General features: G+C 33.3%; 1 protein-coding gene across 5 annotated transcripts in view; it reads right to left on the reverse strand.

Moving 5' to 3' along the window:
• Nucleotides 1–19,797, reverse strand: part of NBEA (neurobeachin) — a 452,410-nt gene that overhangs the window by 230,339 nt on the left and 202,274 nt on the right. For 4 of the 5 annotated variants that reach the window (XM_058019299.1, XM_058019300.1, XM_058019298.1 and 1 more), the window contains 2 exons: nt 14,580–14,641; nt 2,378–2,442 (listed from right to left, as the gene is read on the reverse strand). In XM_058019299.1, coding sequence (XP_057875282.1) covers nt 2,378–2,442; nt 14,580–14,641 — 127 coding nt within the window. Of the gene's footprint in view, nt 1–2,377; nt 2,445–13,811; nt 13,816–14,579; nt 14,642–19,797 lie in introns of those variants that run through there. The other variant, XM_058019302.1, reaches the window with a different exon arrangement.

Raw genomic sequence — 19,797 nt, forward strand, 5'->3', positions numbered from 1 at the left:
ACTAAAAGCTGTTCAACAGTCCTATTTTCAGAAAGCTGTATCAGTGTTTCTATATTGAATTCCAAAACTACATTTTATTCTGATCTTCCTAAAAAAACACTATCTATACCAAAAAACCCCAGAAACAGAGTAAATCAACCAATTTAAAATGAAAATGCAGCTTGTTAAAGTAACAGGAATATAGTTGTAATTATTTAAACTACATCTATACTGAAATATTTTGTTTAAGAACATTTCTAATACATTCAAAAATCCTAAAGGCACTTAAATTATTTCAAGAAGAAATAACAAGAGTTAGGTACTCAGAAAATCACCTTATAGCATACATATATTAAAATATAGATGTCTAGCTGAAGATATTAAAACTATTCTTCTGCATTACATCTAAATATTTTCATCCATATTCAAAAGAAAGATTTTGCTCAAAACTTTTGATTTATTTCCCAGGTATCTCAAAATCTTATCCAGAAAGTCCTTCAAAATATTCTTAGACTTCATTTTGCTTTTAATAATTTAAAATTCAATCATTATTGCACAGCGATTATATGCAATTTTACATCCCATTAACCCTGCTTTGTTTTAATTATAAAGATCCTTTGTTAGATTCCTTTAAATGATCCAGTTTATAATTTCAGGTTATCCTAGGGAGCACTTTAATTCAGCTGCACATTCATCAACTGTTTATGTCCTGTTAATTGTTGACAACTGCACAATTGCATTCTCTAGCTATGATTGATGAATTGCATTCACAAGTTTAGCTATTAAGCAGAATAAATATTTATAACAATTTTCAGTTAAAGGATTGTTATCTTTTTCCCCAAAAGGGTAAATTAAAAACAAACAGGCTGATTGCAAAGAAGAGCATTTCAGTAACACACACGTACTTATTCTAAAACACCTTTCTGAGAAAAGTATAGGGAGGAACATGTGCCCAAGGGAAGTTTGAGTAGACATTCCTATGACTGGATTTAAGAAATGGTCCTTAAATTATTTTTATTTTTGAAAAGTAATTGTTAGAGGGGATTAGAAGGTCCACTTGTATCTTAAAATCTGACCGCTAAAAATATGTAGATATAGGATTTGCTCAGAATGTTCATTTTATCAATAGTGAGCATAATAATATCTGATCTCAATATCGTGGCTGAGAAAATAAAAAAGGTCCAAATTGTATTGCATATTACTATCTAAGAACACAAGCTTACTATAATTACTTAGTCTGTTGCCAGTTACAATTTCTTGTCCAATGTGCAGTACATGACCCACTCAGGTGAGTCCTATTATGGTGTAAAATCTCATATTTGCCTTTCATAGCAAGAAGAATTTCCAATGGAGGTACTTATGTTTCCTACTGTTATATAGCACTATAACTTCCCTGTGCACAAGGACTCCAAAAGAATTTGCACCAGCCAAATTCTGGGTAATAACACACTTTTTTTTTTTTTTTAGTACTCATACTCCTATATTTCTATACTCTGATGTTTTCTAAATTTAATTTCAAATAAAGGCATGATTTAACCACCAAAATATCAGCTAGACAAAAAATATCCTACAATAAAGACAAGACTTGCTACTTCACTTTAATAACTAGATATCATTGGTGAAAAAAAAGAAATCACACATAAAATGACAAGGTCCCTTCAACAGGTGTATTGCTATTTCTTTTTTTTTTAGCTGCACATAACAAAATGCATAGATTCAAATGGATTTACTGTATTGGCTAATACAAATCAGACCCGTTGCCTAAGTGGTTTTGTTTGTCTTGGGTATACTCTCATACCAGAAGGGCCAGAAAGTCTCCCTTTGCTTCCCTGCTTGGTGGCTGGAAGTAGTGAGAAACAATGCACAGAGTAGAACTCATAGAATTAAAATTACTTGAGGGTTGCTTAAAAAATTTAATAAAAAAATTAAAAATCAAGGAAGCTCATATAAATGTATTGTCATGTGTGGTTTGCAGGACTCAAATTGTCTGTAAATTCTAGATAAAATAATAATGAAATTATAGTATAGAGAAGTATGTCTGTAAAATGAATGCTGTGCTCCTAAAACAGATGGAGCAGCAGATGGTTTTACAGATTGGGCTCCCTGGACTGTCTGGGTAAAACAACCTTGCTGCTCTGGAGAATGGTGGTTCAATTCTCAAATAACCCTAAACTTATATATGGTTCAAGAGAATTCTATTTCCTTCTGTCAATAAACAAAAGTTTCAAAATTTACACACTTATAAATTAAATATTTACTATATAAAGTATCTATATAATAAATCTCTTAATTAGCATGGCCGTTTCACAATCTTTTTGGAACAGATGGTTAGGAAGTATATCACCCAATGGAATAAATGCAAAATGACTATTTGTTCAAAAGCTTTAAAATTCATTACCTTCCTTCATTGATGAGCTCAATAAATGCAAGTCCTGCATTCTTCTGAATAGAATTTTGCCATTCCTAAGAAGATAAAACATAACATGATCAAAACCCAAAGATTTTAAACCACATTTTTGAAGCTGACCCTGGTGACTTCCTAAGGAGATTGAATTTAGGCAGAACTTCTTAATTCCCCCCAACACTCCCCCCCCCATCAAAAGAATTATCTGATCATTTAAAAAACTGTAATTCATTCAGATTTTCAAATAAATTTTAGGTGGTTGTGTCTTCTTTTTCACCCTTAAGCAAGCTTTAGTTTCCTCGTCTAGAGAACAAGAAAACACATCTCGTTTCTTCAGTTCATGCAGTCGCCCAATGAACATTAGTGCAACAAAGTACCTTCTTCATGTGTCTTCACTGCTACACCTTGCACATTTTATTATAAAGGACAGGCAATAATCTGTATAAAATTCACCCTCAAGGAGTTCAATTTTTGCTTCTTTCTGATTACAAGTGAAAACAAAACCAGTCTATGATAACAAACTATTTTTTAAATTGATTTACTGTTACCATGGATTTTCAAGATGAAATTTCAAATTTATAAATAAACCACCTGATATTAAATGTAACAGGATTTTACTTCATATGCCACTAAGTTAAAGAGAAGTTTCACAAAGCATCACAAATAGCTTTTGTCATACAACCCACTGCTTCTATCACATCAAGAATTCTGATACTTGAGATGAAAAAGAGTTGATCTCTCTCTAACAAGTAAAGATTACTTTCTTTTGCGATAAATCCTTAAAAAATTCTTTAAAAGCAATAAAAATTTCCTCTGCATCATAATGAAAAACAAAACAAAGTACATTAGCTGGATTACAGAGAGAGTTCCTAGACTAAGACCACATGTTGTCAATGGGTAGATGGTTACAGTTACAGAACTATTCCTTTAATAGATTACATTTATTTTTTTTTTCCAAGAGTAAAATGGCAGAAATTCACAATTCTTGTTTCCTAACATGGGTGAAAAAACGATGGCTTTCCAGAGATGAAGGAAATTTTCTCAAAGAAGAGCTGTGAAATCTAGTCACTAATCATCGAAGTGCTTCTAACTAATTATACAAATTTACAGATATGGCCAAGTCATGCATCATAAAAAAATCCCAGCAACAACAATTTAATACTCATGATTGGTTTTATAAAAGACAGGTTACTAAAATACCCAAATAATGAACATTCTCTTGACCTGTGGCTGAGCAGGTAACTCCTGATTAGGGAAGACAGTATCAGCACCCAAGCTCTAGCTTGTGAGCTAGAAAACCATTGTAACAGGTCCTTTCTTCAGTGATGCTTATTTTGTTATTTTTCATCTCTAGTAACTGAAGATAACAATATCACTTAAATAATCTGTGTAGAGTAGAAAATCACTCTGAGAAGCTAAGAATGAAAGAATTCAATTACCTAAACGCAGGCACCTTGAGACATTTTAGGAAACAAAAGGTCTGGGTTAGAGATAGTATTCAAAGTGTAGCATTTTTTTTTTTATCAGAGCCTTTTACTGTATACTATACAAACTACTATCAGCATTTCTTTTGAGATGCTTTTCTGCACCACAGCTGCCATGACTTTGCAGTCAGGAAAGAAGTTGAAAAGAGAGAAGAGAAAGGAATAAAGGCTTCCTAAGACAGATCGAAGAAAGTATGCTAATTAAATTTTTAAAAGGTAACAGAGGGTCTTCCTGTGTCTGAAAAAGCCCAAGAGATTCTTGCAAGTATTTTTCCAGACCTTCCTGCTCAGTCTCCAATTCTGCAGGACATCCAAAATGGCTAACTGGATTTTATGGGAAATATCTTAAATTGTCTAAAAAGCCACTAAGAAGATGCAAGTAACAAAACACTTCTTATATTTCCATAGGTGGGAAGTCTGATAGATTTATATGAAGTAATTATTCATGATAAAAATGTTTGATACTTGCTGAACTATCTACCCAAAACTAGTGAAAAACATAATGATGCAGAACCTAGAAAGAAATTAGGATTCATGGTTCATGCATTGTTTCACTACAAAGTAGCTATGACAAGATTTATTCAAGACTCTCAACCCTCCATTAATCCACAAATAATCATTACTGCCACAATTTTGTTTCACATTTAAGCATAATTTAACAAACAGATTCACTATCCAGAGGCATTACCCATATATGTGAAGAGTACCTGGTTTTCTTGGTTTTCTTTTCTTCCATTTTGTTTTTAAAGGATGCATTGAAAATATTTTTCAATGCCAGCATTACATTTGCCTTTGCAATGGCCATTCATGTCATCGTATGTCCTTTAAGAACTGGATTGAGATGTGGAGCAGTTTTGTTTATATTCTCTCAGATTCCAAAGGAATCTTTCTCAACCCTGAAATGCAAGGAACTGAAAAACAAACACCAAATGAAATGGATGCAGGGACAGTAGTTGGAAGATTTATGCTACAGCCAAATGGAACCACAGCATAGTCATTTGGTTATTAGCAGCTAAGTGCTGGAATGACTACAATACATCTCATGTGGTTTTGGTGTATCATGAATCTTCTGAGCCTTAGAGCAAGAGCTTGAAGCCTTTTCTCTGCCTCAAAAATGATGGTAGCAATTAGGTGGTGAAATAACAGAAGCCTTTGACAAAATCATGTATGAGACAGCTACTTCTATGCAGGAATGCATGGATCTCTTCTCTTGGGGCTCCTGCTTGGTAGGGCTGTGGGGGTGACTCAACAAGGTGGGGTGTGGAAGACTCAGGGCTGTCTAACACTGACAGTGTTCAAGAATGACACCACTTCTTTGTACTAAAAATAGAACAAAAATTTGGTTTTTGACTTTATTGGTAAATAAATTTAAAAACTGTCTTCATACATAATTACCAAACATCATGACTTTAGACATTCAGTTCAATTACTTCCAGTATAGCTTTGTTGTAAATAATTTATGTTATGCAAAATTCTATTAAATTCTATTAATAAAAAATGTACTAATTAATTAGGATAATGGATAATGGAAAACGCCACATTCCTTAACTTCTTCTCCTAATCTATTCTGTCATTGCTTGAAAAGTGTCAATGCGTAAAGAATGCCTCAGTACCATCTCCTTGAAAGAAAGTTCAGACTGAAAGCTGTTATGAAACTGTTTCATGCAGAGGACAGGAGATGAATACCACAGTACAGATATTGCTTGAAATTCAGGGTTTCTTTTAATAAAACATGATGCACATTCATTTACTCTCTGATATCATTACAATTTTTATTTTTGAGTGTATTTTCCAAGTTTTATCTCTTTAAAATTCCCAAATCTCCAGTACACATTAAAAAAAAAAAAAAAAAAGGAAAGAAAGAAAAAAAGGAAAAAAGGAAAAAAACAGTCAAGGCATGTTAAATTGATAATGGAAAATTTGCTTTGGAAAAAAGTAATGGAGGGGTCAAAAAGGAAAAACTAGACTCGGCATGTTAAGAACTTCTTCTTAGTTTATATTATATTTCTTTCCAAATAATCTTTTGCTTGAAATTTTTTAATTTTTATTTATGATGTCTAGAACATGTCTTTAAAAAATCTTGTGATAATGTAGTATAGTTATTAAAAAAGGAATTGTGATTCTCAGAGTTCTCTCACCCTTTCCACTTTCTGCAAGGAAGTTTAAATTTGTATCAAAAATTTCAAGTTTCTCAAAGGAATGCAGTTACTGAAATGGAGAGATACCTGGTGTAGTAATCATCCTACAATTCTCCTTGAACTACAGGTGTTACTGTGTAAATCAATTCTATCTTCATTGGACTTCTCTTTTCTCCATGCCTTAAATATAACTGAGGCTAATTTGTTTTTGTCATACTGAACATTTAGTGAATTTTCTAATCTAAGACACTCATAACTCAGTTGACACCTCAATTCTTTGATCACTGCAGTGTAATTAAAGCTTATTGAGACAGATGGAATTCTATTATATCAACTTTCTTCTTTCTAGAGCCTTGAATATATTTGGTGGAAAATCATGTATGGAGCTGAACAGGTGCAAGCTTTCATCTGGAGAAGGAAATGGAAACTATAAAAATGTGTTTGCAATCCACAACATGCATGTAATTTAGCTCGGGTTTGAACTCCATGATGTGGAGTTACCTCCTAAAATCACCATTAACTTCCTATCCAAAAATCACCAATAACTTGCTTTACTTCATTTAGGAGGAAATATTCAAAAGAAATGTTACATGATGTACGAAATGCTTTGTGGTTTTTATATGGCAGAAAATTGTGTCCATTAAAAGCAGGTAAAAACAGGAAAACTGATTTCAAGACACTGTCTCATAAATTTTTGAGATGATGATACTGTTTTTAAGACCATAGATTTGTCACTTCCAGTCCTAGAAGAATTTACCTAAAGATATTGGAGTCTGAAAACCTTGCATTATTGTTTGGAATGAGAATCAGATCTAAGAATTCCAGTAACACTGCCTGTATACTTCTCTCATACTCACATATATACTGCTGATAAAGGATAAAAAAAAAGTATTTTTGGTCTACTATTTCAATAAATTTGGGATCAATTTTAGGCTTTTGTAATTGGTCATCCATTTTAAACGTGGCTATTTCCCACAATAAGCAAGCTGCAGAATGACTGACGACATCCTTCTGGAAGGAAAATCTGCAAGTATTGGAATGCTCCTGGCCTCCGGCCAAATCCCAAAAAGGAAAAGAATGCAAAACTTTCATAACACTATTTATGCGAATGTGAATTTAATAAAACAATGGTAATAGAAAGTTTTAGATTATAGTTTCACAAGACTGCAGCATCATTTTCCCTTTATTGTCTTGACTTTAAATAATACATTAATTTTTTGCTTTTTTGGTAGCACACAGACCCCACTGCCCTTCTGATCACCTGTGGTAATTGGCCAATTTACCTTGACAATGGTGTCAACATTCCCAGAGGAACATTTCATTGGTATCTTGGAAGAAAAAACAAAACAACCCAAAAACTACAATTGCAAAAACATTTACATTATTCAAACAACACCAGAAAAATGGCCAAATTTATTCAGAAAAGTAACCCTTAGCATCTTGTAGAAATTCTGCATATCTTCTAATACAGACAGAAGAAAGGTACTACAGGATACACATATCTCCATAACTTCTAGAGCTTACCTCCTGACTAGAATTTTTTTTTTCAGTTAAGGGATGCTAAAATTTTTATTAACAACATGTATGCTATGTATGGCAATTAATCCTAAACACCAGTCCACTTTTTACACAACCACTCTTTGATGTTAGAGATAGGTAATTAATTTGAACTAATTCTTCCCAAAATAAATGAAAACAAATAATTTTTTTGGATGTACAGAAAAGTACTCCTCATATTGTCTCCATTATAGTGAGCCCCCTGAAAGCTATGATATATTTATTATTATTTATCCATTTATTATGATGGATTCCAGTAATGAGCTTAGTATCCTTTCTCAACCCTTTAAGTACTACCAACTCACTCTTTGTAGGTATTTCCTCCAGGTCTCAGATCCTTCTCAATTGTGTGGGCAGCTTTATAGAAATGCCAGGGGAAGACAACTTGCCACATTTAATACAGAGAGGCTGATTCTTACAATTTCCTTATTCTTGCCATGAACCCAGAAGTTGTTCAGATCAGCATCTCACTTGTGTGTATTCTTTAATATTTTTTGACAAAATTACTCTGACAAGGACAGGCAAAAGAAAGGCCCTGAAGTCCCTTGACATCTCTGATATAATATAAAAAAGAAAACATCCTGCTTATTACTAAAAGCAAAACACAGAATTCGTTTTCTCAATGTATGGGAATCTGTAAGAACACCTCACAGAATGATGAAGAAAGTAAAATCGCTCAACAAGTAGGAAAGAATATACTAATGGTTTCCATTTGAAAGTTAGATTATCAGAAGCAGATGATCAAGAGATGAAGACAGATTGGGCTGGAAAACATTCCACACATGGGCAATGCAAGAAAATTCTGATAACTATGATATTTTGGAAAATAGTTTTCCAGATCATTCACCAGAATTCCTTAAATAAGGTAAGAAATGCCAAGGGTGGAGAAAGGGGGGAAAGTCTAAAAAATAACCACGAAACACCATCTCCTCAGAAAACTACTTAATTTTAGAGAAAAAAAAACAATAAACATATAAAGGGAAATTTTTTTGGCTTCTCCTGTAGCTTGTACTGGGGTTCATTAAGGAAATTACACTAAGTGTGTATGACAACCTATTTGTGTATAGGCCATGTGGTGGATTATGAAGATCCCAAAATCAACATTAGAACCTAATTATGTGTTTAAGCTGTACCATATTTGATACTGCATAAGGAAACAGAAGAAATATCCCCTTCCTCTTGATAGACCTTTATGTAGTCCGAATAGGATGAGAATATTATAGAAACTACTCGCTTCACCTACAAAGATTGTGATTATTGAAATTAAATTTGAGCCTATGTTAAAATGTGGAGATACAAAGCACCTTTCTAGTGCTTTGTCCAGCATATGAAAATCTGTGCGTCTTTTCCATCTATTTTAACTTCTTGCTCTTGCTCTAACTTCTCCCATCAAATGCCAAAATTCCTTTCTTGTATCTTGACTCTTACAGAAGAAGCCTGTGTTTCCTAGAGTGCAGGCATTGATCTGCAACCTGCTATAAGCTGTTGGTATTGTGGCTACCTTTGAAGCATAATCAGTCAAAAATAACTTTTTTACTCAGAGTTAATTTTTAGTTTGATGTAGCTGTTTCCACCATTACATATTCTGATGACAGGGATCAGCAGCAATATGGAGCTAGACATGGAGAAGTTACAATACATCTGCAAGTGTGATCTTGGCCAGAGAGAATCCTAAACTGACCACTAAAACTGTAGCCTAAGAGTGTGTTTCCATTAGATGCAGAGATCTGAATTTACAGCTTGCTGCCATGAAAACACAAGTTGTGTTTTCTCTTTTCTCCTCTGTGCCCCCAATTTTTCAATCCTGAATCTTTTTCGTTAAGTAGCTCTGGTGGCTTTTGAACAAGGCTCTCAGCTAAAGAGCCACTAAACCAGGGAATAAATGTCTGAGAAATTTTCACATGTGTTTGTGAGTTAGTCTTGTAAATATCAGCACTTTTACAAAAGTGGGGTTAGCAGAGAAGAAGCTGCAGGATGGAAGCAGTGTAGGAGATAGATCCTTTGCTAGGATAAATGTTTTAAAGATATCCTGGAAAAAAGGATAATTGAAACAATAAGTTTCTGTATTTTTACATGTTTCTATGCATCATTCCCCTCTATAAAATCAAATTTTAATTCAGACTTTTTTAGTCATATTATATGCAGAGTTGTCTCCTATTTGCAATAGTTTGAAAACAGACAGTGGATAATGCCACACAACAAATGCAAAAACACAAGCAAAGCTAAAACACCCAACTTGTTTTGTGATCAAGAAAAGAGAGATTAAAAAATTATATCCTCATAGGAATTTGCTTAACCAACCCTAATTTCATCATTGAAGTTATATCAAACTTAATTTCCTAAGTAGATTAAGTTACAGGGGCTTTTTCCCCTTAGATTTAAGGGAAGCAGTTATTATTTAACTTATTTTCAGCCTTTCCTATTGTGGTTGGTGTCAGACAATAGCAAACACTTGTGCAACTGTCCTGCTATCACAGTTATTCTGAAAGGGCAATCACTTATTTAACAAAAATTATATACTATGAGAACTCTAGGAATACCTCTGGAAGGAGACCAAGAACTACAATTAAAGATGAATCTAATACTGGCGACAAGAGTAAACAGACAAGAAATATTACAAAAAGGAAAATCTATAATGAAAAGTAAAAGGTTTTGCACAGCAGAGCTGGACAATTCCTCCTTAAACTCTTATAGAAAGCCTTGAATACAGTATGTTTGGTGTCACAAATTGTGCTTCTACTATATGGATTGTACATTTCAAGGCATCTTCTGGTCAGCTGCAGGGACCAGAAAAAAGGTGGTGTTTTTTTGTTTTTATTTTGGTTTTTTAAATTTTATTTTTCCTTGGTTTCTGTGTTGATCAATTGCCAGTTACTGAAGAGCTATCCCATACTTTGAGTCAGAATGTACATCTAGATGTGCTGGTGTCTTCTGAAATCCCTGCAGTGCCTGGTTGATGGGTCTTTATTCTCAGAGATAAAACAACCATCAAATTTCCTCTCTGAGGATTCCCTTTGAATTTACACCAGCCAGGCACATCTTTGGGGTATTTTTTGTTCATTTGTTTTTACACCTCTCCTTGGAGTGCGATTAATTTCTTGATATTGCTCCAAATTTTTTCTGCCACTTAGGACAATGCAGCATTTATCCTCATAATAATTGTATTTTCAAACAGATTGAGTAACAAGATGTCTTTAAAAATAAAGCAGTATTTTCTTTTTAGGAAAATTATTTTCCCTTGTAAATAGGTAAGATACAGAAAAATACAAGTGTCATGAGATAAAACTCCTCTGGGACTCAAGTACTCAATTTTTTCAGAAGCTGTCTCCCCAAAGAGAAGAATCAGCAAAGGATCTGGAAGCAATTAGAAACTATTGTAGTGTTTTGGTTAGGGAAAAAAAAAAAAGAAAAAAGAATATGAAAAAAAAGTAATTGAAATCTAAATCTGATGTAAGAAGGAGCTACACTGCAAAAACTAATGCATTTTTCTAATACTGCATGGTTTATTGAAGAAATCTGCCACTCCAACAGTGACACAGCTGTGACATGCTCAACTAGGCTGAGGGAACAAAGACCAGCTAATCAAGCACAGATATTGTCAAACATAACACATCTTCATCCATTTTATGTAGAAATAGACTAAATCCAAATAAAAAGGCAGTGAAAATCATTATATGTTTATCATCAATTATTTAGAAATTTTTTTCAAGTGCGTGGATGTGTGATTATGGTTTATATAAATAAAGAGAATAAAGCTTCAAATTAACCTAAATTTTAATCTAGTGCAGTAGGTGTTACTAGGAAAAAGATATAATACAAGTATTATCTTACTGTAAAAGAAAGATTCTGAAAACACAGACTAGTGCTTTTTGTTCTTCCCCAAACCTACAAATGAAGTACCATCCATACAGGAGTTCCTTTAAAACTTAAAACGTATTTTTCACAGAAACTCCAAATTCCTCTGGGGGAAAGGCTTGATTGCATATTCCTCAGAGCCTAAAAGGCTGCCCATATGAACTGAATTATCCATGACATGTACCTTCAGACATTTGTAATGTGATATTTCATGTAAATTTAGACCATACCTTGGATGTGAGCCGCTGGCAATGTTGATTTTATTCAGGAGCTCAGATAAGAAAAAAAATTCTGACATCCTTGCTAATCTGTAGTCGTTAACATGGAATTTCCAACATAAAAAGCATAAAAGCATCTAATTTGCTGTAGCAAATGAAAGGAAAACAAACTTTGCATTTCCCTTTCCTTTTCAATGTCTAAAGTTACTCTGTTCTGTGCAAACAAAATTGTACTTTTCAAAGGTTTTTATTATCGCCATCTATCTTTTGAGTGACACTTTTCAAACTTCCCCACATAATCTGTAAAATGTCATTCAACTTGAATATGAAGGATTTACCCCTGTTAGAAAGAAAAGCCCTATTTACAATGGGATTATTAAAAACCCACAAACTATATACTTTATGCAGTCTTTCTAGTTCGCATTGCTTAATTTGTCATAAGGAAAAACCCAGGTAGCGCTGCTTCTTCTCTATATAGATAAGTTATCCTCATTTGCTGTGGACAACATCTCCTATGATCCTAAGTTCTGCTAAAATTAGGCTAGATTATGATATTTGGCTGTCATTTTCTTCTACCCATTTTATGTATTAGTATTTTCATAGCATTTATCTCGTGTTTTCTTCCGACAGACAGTTTTAAAATGTAAATTAAAAGAAAAAAACAACAATACTTCCCTGTAGAAGAATAGAAGTGCAGAGTGTTTTGTTTGCACCTATAGGATAAACCACTATATTCTGCAGAAATGCTACTGTTCAGAAGAATATTCCAGAGGTCAGAAAGGCAGGGGAGGAGGCTGCAATTTGCACCACTACGGCCCCCTGTTGACAGTTCCTGTAGAAACAATTACCATGGCTCCCCCAACAAACACTACAGCATTAACTCCTGAAGTACTTAATAATAAATGGACACCCAGAGACAAAATCTTTGTTATTTAGAAGACAAGGAAACAACCCTGAAGTATCAGATGGGGTATAAAAACTAAAAGCTTGCAATTCACTCAAGTAATTAGGTAGAAGGAAAAAGAGTTCTTCCAAGCAAACATTGAAGAAAATAAATAAACATTTGAAGCTTCAAAATTATTAGGCACTTCCCATTAGTCCAGGTATAAAGTGAACCTTATTTTTAAAATACTTTGAAATAAAACCCAGCATATATAGGAGTCATAAAAATAACAAATTGATTTTTGCTGCATTTGTTACATAGCTTTACTGAGATGTCTAAAGAAAGAGCATTGCAGAAAGAGCTTAAATTTCTCTCTCTTCCTTTCAATCAATATTTGAGGCAAAGTTTCATCTCTAGGGCCCTTAATGGCAGGAATTCCTGGAGCCAGCAAATGAGTAATGTTAAACCTATGATTAGATGATGAGGCCATCAAAGACACTAGACCCTAATGCTACATTCCACTTTATTCCTGAGAACTGCAGCAAAACCAAAGGCTAGGGAAGAAAGGACTGTAAGTTATTCTTTCCCTTGAAAAAACGTTTCAAGAGCTGCTAAAAATAAAAGAAAAAAGTTGTATGACAAGAACATTGAGCTCAAAAGCCTTAATGGATCTTTTGGAATTTTCTTGGAACCCAAGACTTCACCATTAGGTAACAAATTTTTCGAGTGCCCTGCTAGAGAAGGTTTGAAGTTGAAATCCCACTGAGGATTCCTGCCAGGGATGTATTTTTCTTTTACGTTTCCCTAACTGATATCCCTCTAAAAGAGGAAGAAAAGAAAGGAAGAGGAAAAAAAATACAAAGGAAAACAAGATTTAATGATTTCCTTATGACACAAGCTTGAAGAAATGCAACTTACAGACAGACAAGGTAAGTTGGAATACTCACCCCTAAATCTACTTGTAAATGTTTATTATTTGCAGATAAATTTCTCAAAAGTAGATTTTCATTTCAATTGTCCCTAGAAATGCCTTTGTTTACAGTTTATTTTTGGTATATGCTGTCAATATGCAGTAGTGAATGCTCAAGAAAAGCTACAATTTTCTTTGATAATTATATAATAAGTTAACCTGGGCATTTTATACACAAACTTATTTTGAGTTGAACTGGTATTATAGTTTTATGAGGAGCGTTGAATGAAATGAAATGTTGTTAGAAGTTTTTAGAGAAGTATAAAAACTTACAGAGTTATTTGGATCTGTCAGGAAATCCTAATTTTCTTACATTCTACAAAGTGAACAAAGTTCTAAAATGCTTGCTGATAACTTCTTACTCGCACTTTAAATTAAAAGGGTATATACACAATATTAGCCATTAACAATTCTAGCAAGACAAATAATATGAAAAGTGAGATATAAATAATCCAAATAGTATGAGAAACTGGTTTCATTTTCAATATTTTATTTTTGAAGGCTTTTTCAAAGTATTAATTATTTGGATTTCTGAGGAACTCATTACTGCTGTGTTAAAACACCAATAATCAATGACTGAATTTTTATATAGAAATGTTCTGCTTCTGCCAGTTCTTGAGGACTACTTAATCCATGTTCCTCTGCTTTTTATATAGTGACAGCTACGTAAAATATTCAATGTTATGTCATGTATATCAAAAGTAATAAAGTCAGCACAAAGCAATGTTTAAAAAAAAATCACTAATTCAAAGAGAAATTCCATCATAAAATTATGACCACAGTATCCTACTTACATATTCTAGATAAGAACGGGCTTGCAGGAGAGCTCATACACAGAGAAAATGTGTAATGTACATCCATACACTTTTAGAACATAAATGCAAATATACCTTGTATACTCTGTGAATATAGAAAAACTATAGAATTAATCTCTAAAAAAAAAAATTACAATTTACATATTACCAGAAGAAATTAATTTGGGTTTTTTTTGTAATGAAATGGAAGAATGAAACAAACTGCCAGATACAATTCCTTGGCTGACAGGGATTACACAAGGAAATTAATCCAATCAAAAACAGAGAATATCTTACCTGTGAACAAAGCAGCATAACCAGTTCAACCACTGAAGTACTTGACTTCATACAAACAAGACCTGCAACAAACAGTCAAAAATTAGTTGAAAAGATGGTGGTATTTTGATATTATAGCTCCATCATTCCATAAATCCATCAAATATATAAATGTATATTTTTTATAACTCAGAATAAAAGAAGTTTCAAGCACAATTAACTGAGACTTTCAGTTTCAAGAATAGTTAAATGTTCATAAAAATCACCTGGAATAACCTAGACCAGTTCAGGACAGAATGTCTTCTAATTATTTTTGGCATTTAGCATAGTTATTTAAATAAATAAATAAATAAATAAATATTGGTATAACCTGAAGCAATTTAATGTATGATAAACATAAGTTAACAGCTTTTGAATAATAAATAATGTATATCCATAAGAATAAAGTGATCAGTTAAAGATAAAGAATAAAGCCTCTGCTTAAACATTATTTTAATTTTCATCTGATAATTGATTATTCTGTAATTGAAAGCTTGAGTATTAATGAAAGAGGCATTCATGAGAAATCATATTTTTATTAAAATCAAACCCCATAATTTTTAGGGCATGTTTCTTAGAACAAACCTTGGATTCTGTAGTCTAACTGGTACTCATTGTTCTGTACTTCACATAAATAATAAATATCTAGTAACGTCGTTGCTATTGCAAATACTGGTTTGTAGCTCTGGAAATGTAAATTTACTGTCCGAGACAAGGATGCCATATCTAAGTATGTTGAAGATGAATTATAAGGACATTTGCAGGAAATTTCATTTCTACTGTTAATCTTGCATGTGCTAGCTTCTGTTATCTAAAACCATATAGTCATTGATATGATGCTTTAGGGCATGGAAACACATTGACTATGTTACAAAAATGATAAATTTACAAATAAGCTTAAAAGTAAGGGCTAAATAGGTGGCTGGAAAGCAAGCTGATGTGCTTTAAGAAGGTTTTTACAAACAGTGATTAGAGACAAAAGCACTCCTACACGATAGCATGTATATTTGTTTGGGGTAGTGGATAAATACCCTTTTGTGCCCATTTTGCTAACAACCCCATCCTTATTGTACAGTAACACAGAACAAGCTGTAAGAAGCCACTAGGCTTCCATTCTATCAGATATAGGGGCAGTTAATGAAATAAGAGGCAGATGTGCAAAGCTCATTTAGGGAGACAATTGCTGTAATTGATCAGCTATTCCCATGCTCAAGTGCTAGAGGATCAGAAAGATTAATGAGATGCTTATCACCTGCAGGCTACTTCCACTGTTTGGAAGCTGACAAAGAAAATCCAAACAGAAGACTGAACTCTACAGTTAAGCCAATGCAGGTAGGACAGACACATCAAATATTTCATCATAGATTGTTATCTGGTTTATTCTGAATTCAACTCTTATTCTGTAAAATTAAAACAAACCAACCAAATAAACAACCAAAATAAAACCTCTTTCTGTCACACACATCTTTCAAAATCAGACCTCAGGTGTACTAAAACATGACTAAGGCAAAATAACGCTCTTGGAAACCTATCCCCATGCTACAATCTTCTAAATTTGTACATGTTCTTACTTCTGATTTTACATCAAAAGAACAAATGTATCCAGAATAAGCACCATACACAGTTATGAAAAAGAAACCAACTAAACTACATAAAAGTGATTATGCATCAGCAGTAATATCTTTGTATCTTCACCGGGTTTTCAAAAAGAAATCTTGACATAAAATATATACTTTGAAGATACATACATAATTAATATTTTCTGGCTTAATTAATTAAATTAGAAGTTCTTAAATTTCAAATACAGTTGGGCATTCCTATGCTACCTGTGCAGCTTCAAACAATACCAAAAAATTTTGGAGTGTGCCTAAAATGGCCCAAAGCTAGAATAAATACTCATGATAATCATCCAGATAACAATGATGATCTAGTCCTAATAACACAAAGCTAGACAGGAAAAAACATGATCCTGTTTGAAAGAGTCATAATTGCTTAGACCAAGATTATCTATTTACAATAAGAATATTTATACACTCTAACTTTTTAATAACATGATAATGATATAGGTCTAAGTGGTCATCTGACCTCAAACTGATGTCCTTTCGCTATTCCTCTGGACATTACTTGATAATTTTTATATATCGCATCTAATCAACTGCAAGCTTGGATTTAGCATTCCAGCACTGGAAAGGAGATTCAAACTGATTTTGTGAAATTCAGAAAAAGAAAAGGCTACAGAACTGACATCTGGTTAGCACATCAGCAGGCCCCTTAGCTACCAGCTCTTTAATTGCCCGCTGATGAAACAACCCATTGGTAACAGTCATTAACACCTCTCATAACCACTAGTATTAAAAGAGGCTGGTTTCCAGGTCCAAAAGAAACAAATAATTATCTTAGAGACTGTAGCACTTTTTTCATATGAAAATAGAGTGAGAGATAGGAAAGCCTCATTAAAGAAGGTCACGGTGTCAACGATGTTTGTCTCAGTCTACTGCAGAAATTAAGTGTGCAGCTCTCTACTCGGGAATAAGCAGAACTTGGAGTGGCCCAGACAGAAAATGGGGAATCCTGTGTACCTTGATGGTCAGTAAGAAAGAAATAGAAACAGAAATACTTTTTCTTCACCTTTAACTACTCATATCATACATTCCTTGAAGTAAAACAGAATACAGAAATGCAAAACATTCATAGCAGGGCCACCATTTTGTTTTATAAATTTTTTACATATCAGCCCCCTAATCCTACTTCAGGGACTCCTTTCACTCAAAACACAAGGGAAAGCGTGTGCCCTCCATTATATGCTCCATTTCCTCCATCCTAGCTGCCAAGGGCTCTATTGTGCTTCTTCCCATTTTCACTTTTTCCTGATTAAGCAGTTAAGATTTGAAATAAATAACGATTTTTTGTTCTATTACACAAAACAGAATTAATCTTCAAAATCTACTGTCAGAGTTGTCGTGCAGTCAATAGTAGAGAGTGATAAAAAAAGATCAGACCTAATGGAGGACAGATCTATTTCTGCCTATTAGGAAAAACTGTCAGAATGCAATCTCTGGTTGCATTATGAAGATCCCACATCATCAAAAGCTGCAGGAGCAAGTTTAGGAAGAACCCCAATCCCTATCCTATTTAACTTTTCCTTCATAGACCAGAAAAAAAGATAATCTTATTACTTTTTCAGTTTCTAGATTTGTACCCTCCTCTCCTCTAGGAGTCAAAATTGTGTGAATTGACTAATTTCTTTTGGCACAGCACAGGAACAAAAAAAATTTCCCTTAGTGCACAGTCTATATCCTGACATATAAAAATTAAAAGAGGGGTAGAAAAGTTTTCCTCCCATTTTTCAGACAGTACAGAAGACACAAATTGGTTGAAGTCTCTTCATAAAACTAAAAAAAGGATTTGTAGTATGAATCAGAATAAATATCAATTTTCCAATTGATTTTCTAAGCTCCAAAGTGCTAACAACTGCATTTTTTCTTCCTCTTTACCATTTTGCAGGGTTTGACAGGAGTTTTCAATGTGTGCAAAATTTTATTAGTTTTAACATAATGAGAAAAAAAAAGATAATAAGCTTGGAAAAATAATGCATCTCTGATTGAAAAGAGCACACAAATCTATTTTCAGTTCTCTTCCCCCTCCTCAACTCTAATGAGAAAAAGTATTTGCCACTCAAACTAAAACTGTTGCCTGCATTCTTCAGCAGCAGCAAAGTTCTTCCTATACCATCTGTATCAAATGCCATTAAGGAAGCTAATGTAATTACTAAAATACAAGTGGGTATTTCCTGCATACAGCAAGGTTAAAAAGGTCACTGTTGAACTGAATAGAGTGCGCGCTTTTTACATTTGCCGTTCTTCAGTAGTTTTCTTCATGGTCTATTCTCAGTCCATTAAATATAGCCATCAAAATTCAGCAATTTGATGGCAACAATGACCACATATATGGATGCAAAAACTGGAAGCATCAAGTGCATGACCTTGGCTAATCTGGAATAAATGATGTATGCCTGGCAATTATCTTGAAATGCTCTGGTTTACTTGACTTCTTTTTCAGTGCTCTTCTGTTGGCCCAAAGATATGCTAATTATTCCTTTTCACTATGACTTATTAATGTCTAAAAAAAGATTAATTTCAACTATACTGTTTTAGTCATGCCTGTGGCATCAATGAAGTCATGGGTTCAAAACTTCCAAGTCACCATGCTGAACTAGTCAGTGTGAATTTACATTTTGAAGAAATATAATGTAGGCTGATAAAATCAATTTTTTAAAAAAAATCCTCATGAAATAAGATCATGGTTTTGAACTTCTTTTTATTATTATTAATACAATGTGTGTATGAGTCTAACTGAATACCACCACAATTTCATCTGGTACTTATCAAGGTTTGCCTGCATTTTCTTTCAGTGATTTTACTTTGTGTCAACTTAAACCCTCATTGGAACTGGAATCAATTGTAATACTAGCAAAAACAAAACCTAAATGTTTTTATAGCTCATGTTCAACTTAGAAAAAAAGATGCAATTAACAAAACTTCAGAGCTTTTAGAAATCCTTCACTCAATTATAGCTTCTGCTTATCTGAAAAATCTCAGGTATGGCTGGTAAAATGTTTGAGAAAGTTGAATCCATTTAACTCAGTTCAGAGAAAAATTGGTCGTTATTATTCCTCTACAGCATGTCATCAAAACTATAGAAGCTTTGTATAGTACAAGATACTTATGAAAAAACCACACATGCTATTAACTCCATTATTTTATTAATGTGAAAAAATGAGTAAATTGTACTTAGAAATGAGCAAAAAGACCTAAAACTACACAGAAAAAAAAAAATAGAGAAAACACTGTAATTCTTTGTAGATTTTTTTTTTGTAAGGTAAGCTTTTTTTATTTCCTACTGATATAGTCTTCCACGTACCTTAAACAAAACTGTACTGTTTCAAATTCTTTCAAAATGTTCATAACAATTATGGGTAACTCCTACTGTGATATCTCTTCCCATAGTCCTCAGTGATTTCTATGCCATGAGACAGAATAGGAATTTTCTACTGGTAATTACCACTCACAGATTGGGTTTTCATTTTTTCCCTTCTACTTTGTTCAGCATTTGTTAGGAATGGCACAACAAAGTTTCAAGGACATTTATCCCTGGGCACAGAAACTAAAGCATGTTTTGGCTGTGAAAATACTAGGACAAA

This window comes from Melospiza georgiana, chromosome 2 (genome assembly GCF_028018845.1).
Source record: "Melospiza georgiana isolate bMelGeo1 chromosome 2, bMelGeo1.pri, whole genome shotgun sequence".
NCBI lineage: Eukaryota > Metazoa > Chordata > Aves > Passeriformes > Passerellidae > Melospiza > Melospiza georgiana.